The sequence below is a fragment of the Sander lucioperca genome, chromosome 11 (genome assembly GCF_008315115.2).
Source record: "Sander lucioperca isolate FBNREF2018 chromosome 11, SLUC_FBN_1.2, whole genome shotgun sequence".
Taxonomy (NCBI): Eukaryota; Metazoa; Chordata; class Actinopteri; order Perciformes; family Percidae; genus Sander; species Sander lucioperca.
The window spans coordinates 23860024-23874334 of record NC_050183.1 but is presented as its reverse complement, the minus strand read 5'-3'; the positions used below and the strand labels follow the sequence as shown (position 1 = coordinate 23874334).

Sequence of the window (14311 nt, the reverse complement as noted above, 5' to 3'; positions counted from 1 at the left end):
TGTGTGTGTGTGTGTGTGTGTGTATATTAATTAACCAGGCCTCTGATTACATGTTTAGTTTTAATGATCGTCTCATTCACACACTATGAAGAATATCAGGTCATTAATTATTATTAAATATAATGAAGAAACATCTCTCAGTGCTGCTGAGTTTATAACTGACAGTAATCAGACATGAAGAAGTTTCTGAATTATTAACCCAGTCAGATGGTTTTATCAGTTCATAACAGAAGTACATTAAAGTCTGACTGCCTCACAGTTCAAACACACAAACACAAACGTCTTAACACTGCACAGATATACATGTGTATACTAAAATGTGAATATCTACATAATCACACACATAAGCAGACACTATTACATTAATCTCCAGCTGTTGTGATAATCTGCGGCTATATTAGCACTAATGAATAATGGAAAGAAGGACTAGTGGTCCCAGTGTTAACGCCAGGGGACAGGCAGCAGGGTCATGGAGACCTATTGCACTGACAGCAGTGATGTGTGAAATAATGGAGAGACTGGTGACAGATAGAATGTAGAAAGGAGGAGGGATGGGTCACGCTAATGATGCACTTTTTGGCTACTCTACCCACCTCTGTATAATTATCTAACCTGTTGAATCCTGCAGAGACCCAGCCTGGGACCGTTATTATTGTTATTATTATTATTATTATATTAAAGATATCTAAATGGATATTCCCTTTTAGCGTCCTGTTTCCATAGCAACAATCCGCTCTGTGGGAGGCAGCAATGTGCCGTAAAGGCATCTAGTCTGCCGGAAATGTAAAGAGGAAGAAGATGTGGTCTCGCGATACTTCCCTCAGCGGGCCGTGAGTTTGTTTTCTTTGTGTGGAGCGGAGAGCAGCTAACACGCAGCAGTTAATCTCCCGCTATTAACGGAGGTTTGTTGGCTTATTATCGGCACAAAGTCCCCGATATCTTTACATCAGAACATCCAGACTGATCATCAGTTACAGGTAAGAACACGATGTTTATTAGCAGCGTTAGCTCCCGCTGTTGGTCTGTTAACAGCGTTAGCTCCCGCTGTTAGCCTCACACAAGATGTCTGTTAGCAGGTTTAGCTCCCGCTGTTGGTCTGTTAGCAGGTTTAGCTCCCGCTGTTGGTCTGTTAGTAGCGTTAGCTCCCGCTGTTGGTCTGTTAGTAGCGTTAGCTCCCGCTGTTAGTCTCACACACGATGTATGTTAGCAAGGTTAGCTCCCGCTGTTAGCGCCATTAGCAGTGCTGCTAACGTGTGGCTAACATGTGGCTATATTTAGCTGGTAGTTAGCTATATATTTAGCTGGTAGTTAGCTCTGTATCGTCACATTTTTCATCGTTTTGAACTCAAACCAACGCTCACTGGTTCACGTGGGTCGGCAGGCCGCAGGACCCGGCTTTGTTCCGGATCAGTCCGGGACTCAGTGTCCGATCCGCGGGAAATGTCTAGAGAGCGCATACACACACACACACACACACACACACACACACAGATATATGGATGGATAGATAGATAGATAGATAGATAGATAGATAGATATAAACACACCCACACACGTGTGTCTTTACTTTCTGCCTGTGTTTATATATTTTTCTAGTAACTTTTAGAGGCTTTTATTTCTTGAGCTGGATGTTTTTAGTGAGCATCTGATTCTGTTGTACGATGAAGATGATTCTCGTCTGCTGTGATCTATACGTTGCTAACACCTCCTCTCCCCCCCCCCCAGACGATACTGTTGCCATGGCACTGAGACGAGGACACATCCGCTACTTGAAGGTGAGTCAGACCATAACTTCTAACATCTCTCAGATATAAAGACACATGTTAACTAGAGATGCACTGATTACATCTTTCTAGGCCGATTTCCGATTTTCTTTGAGTTAGGCCAGCCTATACCGATTTCATTTTTTAATAGAAAATGTTACATTTTGCATAGAATTTTTTTTTCACACATCTAAAGTGCAATGTTAGAACCATTTCCTACTACTACTACTACTACTAACTAAACTTCTGTATGTATGAAAACAGGTAATGGCAATACAATAATAGCATAATAAAAATAAAATAAATATAGCCTTAATTCAGTATAAAGATATTTCTCAAAACACACACACACAGGCCTGTTTGAACGTCAACAGTAACGTTACCTGAAAACAGCGCGTAACGGTTCCCTCGGAACAATCCAGCAAATAGACGGTACCCTAGAGTGCCGTTACCTGAAACAGATGATTTAACGTCACCGCTCATTTTACACACAGTTTAACAACAAAACTAAACTCTGAGGGACGATTACTACGTTTTAATGTTGGTTTTGAGCGCTATGCACCCCCACTAACCTGGAAAGCGTTTTAAACAGTAACGTTAGTACAGCGTGTCGGAGGAATACAGCGTCTCTTTTTTTCTTCTACAGCGGCCAGCGGGGCATCAGAGGCAGTGGGACCACACAGCGTTAGCTAACGTTAGCTAGTTAGAGAGACAGAGGCTGACTGTTGGAGCCGTGTATAATTACGACTTTATGACATTTCATAAACAGCTGATTGAGCGGCAGTGCGCCGCTGCTACGTGCATACAGCAGAAACCCTGCATGTGCACGTGTGATGTTGCCGTTGCGTGACGTAAGTCATGTGGCGCCCAAGTGCATTTGACCGGCATAAAATCAGCATATGTCAGTCTGGCCGGCCGGCCACCGGTCATGGCCGATGACATGAAAATCGGCCGATTCATATATATATATATATATATATATATATATATATATATTAGGGCTGCAACTAACGATTATTTTAATAATCGATTAATCTGTCTATTTTCTCGATTAATCGATGAGTCGGATAAAAAATCAAAAAAACATTAATTTACATCAACTCAATACATACTTACATGTTAATAGTTGTGTAAAGTTTAGTAACCCAAAGAGCAGATACAGACCCCCCCCACACACACACACACACACACACACACACACACACACACACACACACACACACACACACACACACACACACACACTTGAAGCTTATTCATTAAATTATTACCATCATTGTAGTAAGTGCAAGTTAAGTTCATTTGTTCACCACATTTAAACACAGCTTAAGATGACCAAGTGCTATAAAAGAACTTTAAAATGAAATTAAAAAGTACAACACACACAAATATATACGTCAACAATAACTGATATGGGACAAAGCTCATAATATATACATGACAACAGATTGAAAAATGAATGGGCCAAAGAAGGCGAGTGAATAAAAACGTGTCTTTAGTCCTGCTTTACTCCTGTTATTAACGAGCTAACGCTAGCTTTACCACTGTTATTAACGAGCTAACGCTAGCTTTACCACTGTTATTAACGAGCTAACGCTAGCTTTACCACTGTTATTAACGAGCTAACGCTAGCTTTACTCCTGTTATTAACGAGCTAACGCTAGCTTTACCGCTGTTATTAACGAGCTAACGCTAGCTTTACCGCTGTTATTAACGAGCTAACGCTAGCTTTATCCCTGTTATTAACGAGCTAACGCTAGCTTTATCCCTGTTATTAACGAGCTAACGCTAGCTTTATCCCTGTTATTAACGAGCTAACGCTAGCTTTATCCCTGTTATTAACGAGCTAACGCTAGCTTTACTCCTGTTATTAACGAGCTAACGCTAGCTTTACCACTGTTATTAACAAGCTAACGCTAGCTTTACCGCTGTTATTAACGAGCTAACGCTAGCTTTACCACTGTTATTAACGAGCTAACGCTAGCTTTACCGCTGTTATTAACGAGCTAACGCTAGCTTTACCCCTGTTATTAACGAGCTAACGCTAGCTTTACCCCTGTTATTAACGAGCTAAAGCTAGCTTTACCCCTGTTATTAACGAGCTAACGCTAGCTTGTCATGCTAGTCAGCTGGATAACGAGTAAACACCACACCAGCACCAGAAGAGGGACGTTACGTTTCTCACTTCAAAACGGAACAAAAGGAGGATTGTGTAGTGACCTTACCCTGCTGTTGAACTCCCTTCTTCCTCATCAAGGACTCCACCATGTTTACGTTTTAGGTGCTGAATCATCACCGTGGTGACCGTGCATGCCGTGTCGCTTTTGCTTATCTTTCAATTAACATGTTTTTGATTTATTTAGTGTGAATGCTCCCACACCTTGGACGACTTAGGTCAGACTGATTTCTGATACTGACTTTCATGGCTTACTGATTTTCATGGCCTCCGCCGTGTGTTTCAGAACAACGTTGGGTCTCTCTCGTATTTCCTCTACCCCCGCTCTGCTCTTTTTTTTTTTTCCCGCTCCGCACGGCACTCAACTCAATTGCTTTTATCTCCGCGACTGAGTGGCGACACAACGAATCGATAATGAAATTCGTTACCAACTTTTTTAATAATTGAATTTTATCGATTCATTGTTGCAGCCCTTATATATATATATATATATATATATATATATATATATATATATATATATATATATATATATATATATATATATATATGACACACATGTTAACATCTCTTAGATATAATAATAAAAACATATTAGACATGTTGGAGTGTGTGGAGAACTGGCGGCAGGACGACATTTCACCCTAACTCTCTGTACCTGTACATACCCCCCCTCCCCCCTGCAGGTGTGAGTGTGTACCACATTGTGTGTAACACGTGTGTGTGTGTGTGTGTGTGTGTTTCAGGTATGTGAGGTTCAGACGTCTCAGAGTGATGTCAGAGACTGTAAAGGAGCCGCTGGAAAGGTATTTATTATTTCATTTGTCTTTGTCCTTTCTGTCTCTTTTTACTACCAATCAACTTCTAGACTGTGTGTGATGATGTAATTACATGTATTTTAGGAGCTGTATGATAACGGCTGCAGCGAGCGGATGATGTAATATTGTGTGTGTGTGTGTGTGATGATGTAATAATGTGTGTGTTCTAGGAGCTGTATGATAACGGCTGCAGCGAGCAGATGATGTAATATTGTGTGTGTGTTCTAGGAGCTGTATGATAACGGCTACAGTGAGCAGATGATGGAAGATGAAGACGCGCGGACCAATCTGATCGTGAACTACCTGCCCCAGAGCATGAGTCAGGACGAGTTGCGCAGTCTGTTCAGCAGCGTGGGAGATGTGGAGTCGGCCAAACTGATCCGGGACAAAGTGGCAGGTAACTCCTCCCGAAGTTCTGCAGAGCACCAGACATCAGAGTACGACTGCGGTAAGACACGGAGCGTACTACAGATTTATTTGTCCCTGAAGGTAGCAGGAATATACACCCAGCTGGGAACGTTAAACTGATCCGAATACTGGACTTCCTCCAGTCAGAACAGAGAGAGAGCTATAAAGAAGGGAAATAGTTCCACTAAAGAACAACGGTGTGAACGGACACTCGAGATACTGCAGTACTACTGAACAGGGAACAAACGCAGTATTCATTAGTGTCAGATCCTAACAGGAGTTATATCAGGACAGATATATGTGGTCTAGACCTACAGAAAGAGTAGGTCTAGACCACACTCTATCAATTACAGAGACACCACTATAACACTATTTCCTAGGAGCATATTCAATATGAAAGTGAATATTGTAATGTGAAAAAAGCAGCACAACCTCGTCTGTCTGCGTCACACTTTCTCTTCGCTGCTCGCTAAACGCTCAGCCACACACACGCGCGCACACACACACACGGATACAGAGAGACACACACTGACACACACACACACACACACACACGGAGACAGAGACACACACACACACACACATTCACACGGATACAGAGAGACACACACACACACACACACACACACACACACTGACATACACACACACGGATACAGAGAGAGACACACACACACACACACACACAGAGACACACACACACACACACACACAGAGACAGACACACACACACACACACAGAGAGAGACACACACACACAGAGACAGAGAGAGAGACATACACACCCACACACACAGAGAGAGAGAGAGAGAGAGACACACACACACACACACACACACACACACACACACACACACAGAGACAGAGCCACACAGGCTGATGAGGCGATTCCTTGGGTCTCTGGGCGTGTTGACGCTAACCCAGACCCTTACGTAGTGTAACTGGAGACGACTACGGTGTTGAGATTAATCTTCATCAGTTTATTTGAAATGTTTCGGCAGATCTTTTAAATCAACCTTCACAGTTAGACCAGTTTGTTCTCTCGTGGACGTGACTAACACAGGAACCTCCCTTTTTATCATGTATTCAGATGTTATTTTGGTAATGTTGACAGCTGTTGTTCCCAGTACTACTTGGTGTTAGCAGTTATACTCCCAGTAGTAGTTAAACTGTGTGTAGTATTTCCTGTCTTTTCTCCCAGCAGCTGTTTTTATTTCTCAACTTTTGTCTTTTTAAATGTTTTTATCCACAGATGATTGTTTTTGTTTTTATATTGAAATGTTTTTTTAATCTCTGGTATTTTTTAAAAGACAACTGTGTTTTTGTCTGAACTTTATCTGAATACTTTTCTTTTCTGCACTGTTGTAACATTTTATTTATTTTCACGTCAGGTTTACTGACTTCAGGTATTAACATCTGGACGGGCCATATGGAGATTATATCTTTACTTACACACAAATATAAATAAATAAATATATATTATATATATACAGTGAGGAAAATAAGTATTTGAACACCCTGCTATTTTGCAAGTTCTCCCACTTAGAAATCATGGAGGGTCTGAAATTGTCATCGTAGGTGCATGTCCACTGTGAGAGACATAATCTAAAAAAAGAAATCCAGAAATCACAATGTATGATTTTTTAACTATTTATTTGTATGATACAGCTGCAAATAAGTATTTGAACACCTGAGAAAATCAATGTTAATATTTGGTACAGTAGCCTTTGTTTGCAGTTACAGAGGTCAAACGTTTCCTGTAGTTTTTCACCAGGTTAACACACTGCAGGAGGGATTTTGGCCCACTCCTCCACACAGATCTTCTCTAGATCAGTCAGGTTTCTGGGCTGTCGCTGAGAAACACGGAGTTTGAGCTCCCTCCAAAGATTCTCTATTGGGTTCAGGTCTGGAGACTGGCTAGGCCAGAACCTTGATATGCTTCTTCCAGAGCCACTCCTTGGTTATCCTGGCTGTGTGCTTCGGGTCATTGTCATGTTGGAAGACCCAGCCTCGACCCATCTTCAATGCTCTAACTGAGGGAAGGAGGTTGTTGCCCAAAATCTCGCAATACATGGCCCCGGTCATCCTCTCCTTAATACAGTGCAGTCACCCTGTCCCATGTGCAGAAAAACACCCCCAAAGCATGATGCTACCACCCCCATGCTTCACAGTAGGGATGGTGTTCTTGGGATGGTACTCATCATTCTTCTTCCTCCAAACACGGTTAGTGGAATTATGACCAAAAAGTTCTATTTTGGTCTCATCTCAACTTTCTCCCATGACTCCTCTGGATCATCCAAATGGTCATTGGCGAACTTAAGACGGGCCTTGACATGTGCTGGTTTAAGCAGGGGAACCTTCCGTGCCATGCATGATTTCAAACCATGACGTCTTAGTGTATTACCAACAGTAACCTTGGAAACGGTGGTCCCAGCTCTTTTCAGGTCATTGACCAGCTCCTCCCGTGTAGTTCTGGGCTGATTTCTCACCTTTCTTAGGATCATTGAGACCAAGCTGCTTGGCAATTTCCCCGTAGCCCTTTCCAGCCTTGTGGAGGTGTACAATTTTGTCTCTAGTGTCTTTGGACAGCTTTTTGGTCTTGGCCATGTTAGTAGTTGGATTCTTACTGATTGTATGGGGTGGACAGGTGTCTTTATGCAGCTAACGACTTCAAACAGGTGCATCTAATTTAGGATAATAAATGGAGTGGAGGCGGACATTTTAAAGGCAGACTAACAGGTCTTTGAGGGTCAGAATTCTAGCTGATAGACAGGTCAAATACTTATTTGCAGCTGTATCATACAAATAAATAGTTAAAAAATCATACATTGTAATTTCTGGATTTTTTTTTTTTTTAGATTATGTCTCTCACAGTGGACATGCACCTACGATGACAATTTCAGACCCTCCATGATTTCTAAGTGGGAGAACTTGCAAAATAGCAGGGTGTTCAAATACTTATTTTCCTCACTGTGTGTGTGTGTATATATATATATATATATATATATATATATATATATATATATATATATATATATATATATATATATATATATATATATATATATATATATATATATATACACACACACATACATATACCTGTACATGTTCCCACACATAACCATAACCCAAGTTAATCCTAATAATTAATCAGCTGTTTACCAGCAGATGAAGAAAGGTGTATTTTATAAACTATGAAGCTCAGAAAGTCTTCCCCGTATCGCCCGGCTCCAGATGAAGTTTGGTTTTAAGTTTTGAACTGAATCTGATGATGTCCACGTGTTTCAACTGATGTTTTATTTTATTTTCCAGGTTTTTGGAAATGTCTGTAAATCTTTAATAACGATGTTTGAACTTCTTGTTCTGAACAAAGCGAGAAAACTGCCGACTACACTTTCTGCTCTGAATGTTTCCTCAGAGTGAGCGCTCCTGTTTGTAGTCTTTGTTTCCCGAAATTCAGCCTTGGTGCAGAATTACAGCCACTAGAGCCAGTCCCACGATGAGCTTAAAGCCCCAGACCCACCAACCAGATGGCCGGCCGTCGGCAGTAAAGCCAGCTGGGCTGATCAGTCTCCCCGAGGTCCAGAAAGTTCCTCAGAACACACCGAAGAGACCAGACGTAATACGTCTCCAAAACAGCAGGCGGGGCTAATCTGGATTGTCGCCCAAAAATGAAAACCGGCAGCTGATTGGACGAACGCGTCACGTGGGTCTGATTTCTCCAGAAATTCAAAGCCAGACTGTCATGGCGTCTCGTTCAGAATACGATCTCATATTGGACTAAAATAGTTCACCGAAACGTGTTTCTGAAAACATTTGAAGAGAGAAATAGGCCGTGCAGTTGCTGAATCTGTCTTCATTTCAGATCAACAAAGGTCAGTTTAAAAGACTTTCATCAGATTTTGAGAGACTCTAGTCACGCTCATTCTGCTCCCCGTTTCCGGCAGTGCCCTCCTCGCCAATTATACATGTCAGATTATCGGCTCGGTGTGTCAGCGCCTTTCCTTAGGATGTGCCATTTCTGTGTCTGTAGCTTTAAATGCTATTGAGGAGGAGAGGGGGGGGGGCAAGGTGGAGGGCGGGGGTGTGGCCTTGACCAACTGCCACTTTACTCGTTTGCAAGCCATGATGTCTCTCTCTCTCATGGGTGGGCCAAATTCTCTGGCTGGGCACAGCAGAGAAAGGGGAGGTAACCTTTCCCCTTATGACATCATAAAGGGAAGATTCCTGATTGGCCCATCTGAGCTTTCATTTTCTCAAAGGCAGAGCAGGATACCCAGGGCTCGGTTTACACCTATCACCATTTCTAGCCACTGGGGGACCATAGGCAGGCTGGGGGAATGCATAATAATGTTAAAAAACCTCATAAAGTGACATTTTCATGCCATGGGACCTTTAAGGAGCTTCTGCGTTAGCCTCACTGTTCAGACCCTGAACTTTGTTATTTTCCCATCTGTGGTTGTGACGGGAAGTCTCACCCTGACTGAACTAAACCAAGTCTCACCCTGACTAAATCAAGTCTCACCCTGACTGAACCAAGTCTCACTCTGACTGAACCAAGTCTCACTCTGACTGAACCAAGTCTCACCCTGACTGAACTAAACCAAGTCTCACCCTGACTGAACCAAGTCTCACCCTGACTGAACCAAGTCTCACTCTGACTGAACCAAGTCTCACTCTGACTGAACCAAGTCTCACTCTGACTGAACCAAGTCTCACTCTGACTGAACCAAGTCTCACTCTGACTGAACCAAGTCTCACCCTGACTGAACTAAATCAAGTCTCACCCTGACTAAATCAAGTCTCACTCTGACTGAACCAAGTCTCACTCTGACTGAACCAAGTCTCACTCTGACTGAACCAAGTCTCACTCTGACTGAACCAAGTCTCACTCTGACTGAACCAAGTCTCACCCTGACTGAACTAAACCAAGTCTCACCCTGACTAAATCAAGTCTCACTCTGACTGAACCAAGTCTCACTCTGACTGAACCAAGTCTCACTCTGACTGAACCAAGTCTCACCCTGACTGAACTAAACCAAGTCTCACCCTGACTTCACGTTCAGTGTTCAGAAACCAAAGTGCTGGTGGTGCGTTCTCTGGGTTTGTTCAGAATAATGAAGGATAATGATGTGATGTTCTGGAGAGTTTTGTTTATGTGTGGCGGCTGTAACACACAGTTTTCTTCTTTTATTTTGTTGTTTTCCTTTGTGTTTCTCTAGGCCACAGTTTAGGTTACGGCTTTGTTAACTTTGTTAACCCTAGTGATGCAGAGAGGGCTATCAGTACCCTCAATGGCCTGAGGCTACAGTCTAAAACTATCAAGGTAATGTGCATCAGCTGCTCTCTGCCTTTCCTGTCTATAGATGTTTATGTGCCAGCAGACGGTCTGACCACCAAGGTATTTCTCTGATGTCATGTTATACATCGTTATAAATTGTTATACATTGTTATAAATTGTTATACATCGTTATAAATTGTTATACGTTGTTATAAATCATATACATCGTTATAAATCGTTATGAACACACGTGTTCACTCTGAATCTGTGACTTGCTTCAGTTCACTGACACTAAGTGCCCAGCTTTTCTTTTCATAAATATATGCTTTTATTTTGAAGTGCCAAATGATCTGAGCCTTTTTGGATGCTTTTATTTTTGTGTTTTTGCTTATTTTAACTGTTTTTTTTTTTTTTTTTTTTTTTTTTTAAGACATTGAATATTTAAATATTTAAAATGATTTTCTTTAAAGACTGGCTGTAACTGTTTTATTTTGTTGAGTGTTGATTCTTCCTGTCTGAGTTGTGCGTGTGAAGCCGAGAGACTGATCCACTTCCTGTTTCCTGTGGGCAGGTTTCCTTTGCGCGGCCGAGTTCGGACACGATTAAAGATGCTAACCTGTACATCAGCGGGCTGCCGCGCACGCTGAGTCAGCCCGACCTGGAGGACATGTTCACTCGCTTCGGACACATCATCAACTCCAGAGTGCTGGTGGACCAGGCCTCAGGTAACTGACCAATCACAGCCCTGATACACCCTACACACGATATCAGGCCTTCAACTGACCAATCACAGCCCTGATACACCTACACACGATATCAGGCCTCTAACTGACCAATCACAGCCCTGATACACCCTACACACGATATCAGGCCTTCAACTGACCAATCACAGCCCTGATACACCCTACACACGATATCAGGCCTTCAACTGACCAATCACAGCCCTGATACACCCTACACACGATATCAGGCCTTCAACTGACCAATCACAGCCCTGATACACCCTACACATGCTACCAGGCCTCTAACTGACCAATCACAGCTCTGATACACCTACACAAGATATCGGGCCTCTAACTGACCAATCACAGCCCTGATACACCCTACACACAATATCAGGCCTCTAACTGACCAATCACAGCCCTGATACACCCTACACACGATATCAGGCCTTCAACTGACCAATCACAGCACTGATACACCTACACATGCTACCAGGCCTCTAACTGACCAATCACAGCCCTGATACACCCTACACACGATACCAGGCCTCAGGTAACTGACCAATCACAGCCCTGATACACCCCCTTTAACCCTAACCCCAGCGTTGCCTCACTACTCACCTGTGCTCTGATTGGGCGACAGGTCTGTCCAGGGGCGTGGCCTTCATCCGCTTCGACAAGAGGTCTGAGGCCGAAGACGCCGTCAAACACCTGAACGGGCACACGCCCCCCGGATGCTCCGAGCCAATCACAGTCAAGTTTGCTGCCAACCCCAATCAGGCCCGGAACTCCCAGATGATGTCACAGATGTACCACGGCCAATCACGGCGCTTCGGAGGCCCCGTCCACCACCAGGCGCAGAGGTTCAGGTGAGAGGGGATGATATAACGGAGCATGGTCTCTGTTGTTACTAATGAACTGATGCGTCAGCTGAAACAGGTTAAGGTCTTTGACTAACCCTAACCCAAACAGGCTCCGTAGACGGAAACTTTGAAGAAGTCACGGGGAAACCCTGAACTCTTGCAGATCTATAAGTCTGTTACGTTTGTACTCGGATCTTCCGAGGTCAGAACTCAGGCAACCACCCCGAGCTAAAACTCCAACTCTGTGCATAAACAGTTGTACATACAGTTATAACACACAGTTATAAGCACTTGTTTATTTGTGTCTCACTAAGTCAGTCCTGACCATCTTCTGTAATGGCTGACCTAGCTAGTGCTAAAGACAACAATGAGAAACGTTGACGGCTAGGGCTAACCCTAACCTGGCTAGTGCTAAAGACAATGAGACCCTGAAATGCTGACGTTGATGTTTAACCCACTTCCTGTCCCGTACTTCCTGTGTTCAGGTTTTCTCCAATGAGCGTGGACCACATGGGTGGAGGGGGCGGGGTCTCGGGCAGCGCGTCGGCCGGTTGGTGCATCTTCATCTATAACCTGGGCCAGGACGCAGACGAGGCCATCCTCTGGCAGATGTTTGGCCCCTTCGGAGCCGTGGTCAATGTCAAGGTCATCCGAGACTTCAACACCAACAAGTGCAAAGGCTTCGGCTTTGTTACCATGACGAACTACGAGGAGGCCGCCATGGCCATCCACAGCCTCAACGGGTACCGGCTGGGGGACAAAGTCCTGCAGGTGTCCTTCAAAACCAGCAAGGGACACAAGTAGAGAGGGGAGGGGGGTAAGAGAGGGAGGTGAGGGGTAAGAGGGTTGGGGGGGGAAGAGGGCTGGGGGAGGGGTTACGGGGGGGGGGGTAAGATAGGGGGGGAAGGGTTAGGGGGGGTGGTTTGTCAGTTTTCAGCAGTTTTGTCGATATAATCCATTAATATTTTCTCCCAGCATGCCCTGTTTCTGTTCGGCTGTGTGACATCATTGTTGCTGTAAAAAGTTTGACCGTTCTTCTGAATATTGTGAATGTTGATCCAAGATGGCGGCCTGTGAGAGAGAGAGAGAGAGGTTTTGTACCATTTAGTCTGAGTTCAGAGGAAAGGAGAGGAACTAATAGTTATTTCTTGTTTTAATGTATAGAAATACTTCATCACGTTCAACAGAATATTAAATCTATGATTACAGTTTATCTAACGATGTCCAACAATCATCTCAACTCAGTTTGTTCTAAACTTTCTTTTTAATATTTCTAAATAAGAAGTTTCTGCAGAAACAGATTTTATTTCCTGCTTTTACTAAGTCTTCCAGGTGAAACCACCTGGTGGACTGAACCATTCATATGTAGGGGTTCTTCTGTTTTTCATTTGTAATCTGTTTTTGAGTTGCAGCTCCATTGTGATGTTGGACTGTTCATTCAATAATAAACCTGCTCATGTAAAACCTTTGTGATGTATTTTTACTGCATGTTTTTCTGACGTCTGTTAAAGTTTACTGGGAAATATTTACAATGAACATTAAACTTTTCCCCCTTAAAGATATGTCTAATTTACTCTCCTGAAGTAGTCTGGTTGTTCTTAAAAACATGTTTATATGTCTAATTTACTCTCCTGAAGTAGTCTGGTTGTTCTTATAAACATGTTTATTGCAGGTCAACAGTGTCCCACTGGTTCATACAAGCAATTAAATTTATGTTTTCTTTTTCATACAATAACAAAACAGCAGCGACCACGAACAGACAGATGTAATAGGCTAAGTGCCAACAGCTGTTGTGATGTACTTCCGCTGAAATGTCGGCCACCGCGAATACTTCCGGTAGCCTCTAGCCCTATGTGTCTACTTGTTCTGGTAGGTAGCTAGCTAGCTGCTACGACGACATGAAAAAGTCAGTTTAAATACCAGAGAGTGTAAGGTACAGCTGCCGAATACTGCTGTGTGCCACAGTGCCAGGCATCTGCAAAGTACAATACTGTACTTAGTTTTTTTACTTTTCCTGCCGATGAGGAGCTGAGGCGTAAGTAGATTGTCGCTATCCGCAGGGACAAATTCACTGTTACGCCTCACACTCGGGTGTGTAGCCAACACTTCAAAACGGAAGATATCAGTGAACCAGCATCAGAAACAGGTCGACGGCTGTTAAAAAGGGTGCTGTTCCTATGTTATTTGAGTGGAACAACTTCTCCCTTCCACCTACAAGACTGGGAGAGAAGGGAAAGACCGCCTCCAGATGATGACAGGGAGGATACACCGGATCAC

The 14311-nt window shown here is 43.2% G+C and overlaps 1 protein-coding gene across 4 annotated transcripts; it reads left to right on the top strand.

Annotated features, from left to right (window-relative positions):
* The first annotated feature begins 738 nt into the window (after window positions 1–738).
* On the top strand, window positions 739–12874 carry LOC116060769 (ELAV-like protein 1). Of its 4 annotated transcripts, none has more exons than XM_031314505.2 (8): window positions 739–977; window positions 1726–1775; window positions 4686–4745; window positions 4986–5205; window positions 10391–10494; window positions 11021–11174; window positions 11815–12040; window positions 12520–12874. In XM_031314505.2, exons 2-8 carry the CDS (start codon window positions 1740–1742, stop codon window positions 12836–12838), a joined length of 1119 nt encoding a protein of 372 aa, XP_031170365.1. In that variant the 5' UTR covers window positions 739–977; window positions 1726–1739; the 3' UTR covers window positions 12839–12874. The 4 variants fall into 4 exon arrangements, with proteins under 4 accessions (XP_031170365.1, XP_031170366.1, XP_031170367.1 ...); XM_031314506.2 differs by having other exon boundaries at window positions 4986–5154; window positions 12520–12838; XM_031314507.2 differs by having other exon boundaries at window positions 803–977; window positions 4928–5205; window positions 12520–12838.
* The last annotated feature ends 1437 nt before the right edge of the window (window positions 12875–14311 follow it).

What these genes read in the sequence shown, in the direction of transcription:
- LOC116060769 (XM_031314505.2), top strand. Translation starts at nt 1,740, where the DNA reads ATGGCACTGAGACGAGGACACATCCGCTACTTGAAG. An exon ending in TACAGTCTAAAACTATCAAG is followed by an intron (nt 10,495 to 11,020) that starts GTAATGTGCATC and finishes TCCTGTGGGCAG; the next exon opens with GTTTCCTTTGCGCGGCCGAG. An exon ending in CACCAGGCGCAGAGGTTCAG is followed by an intron (nt 12,041 to 12,519) that starts GTGAGAGGGGAT and finishes TCCTGTGTTCAG; the next exon opens with GTTTTCTCCAATGAGCGTGG.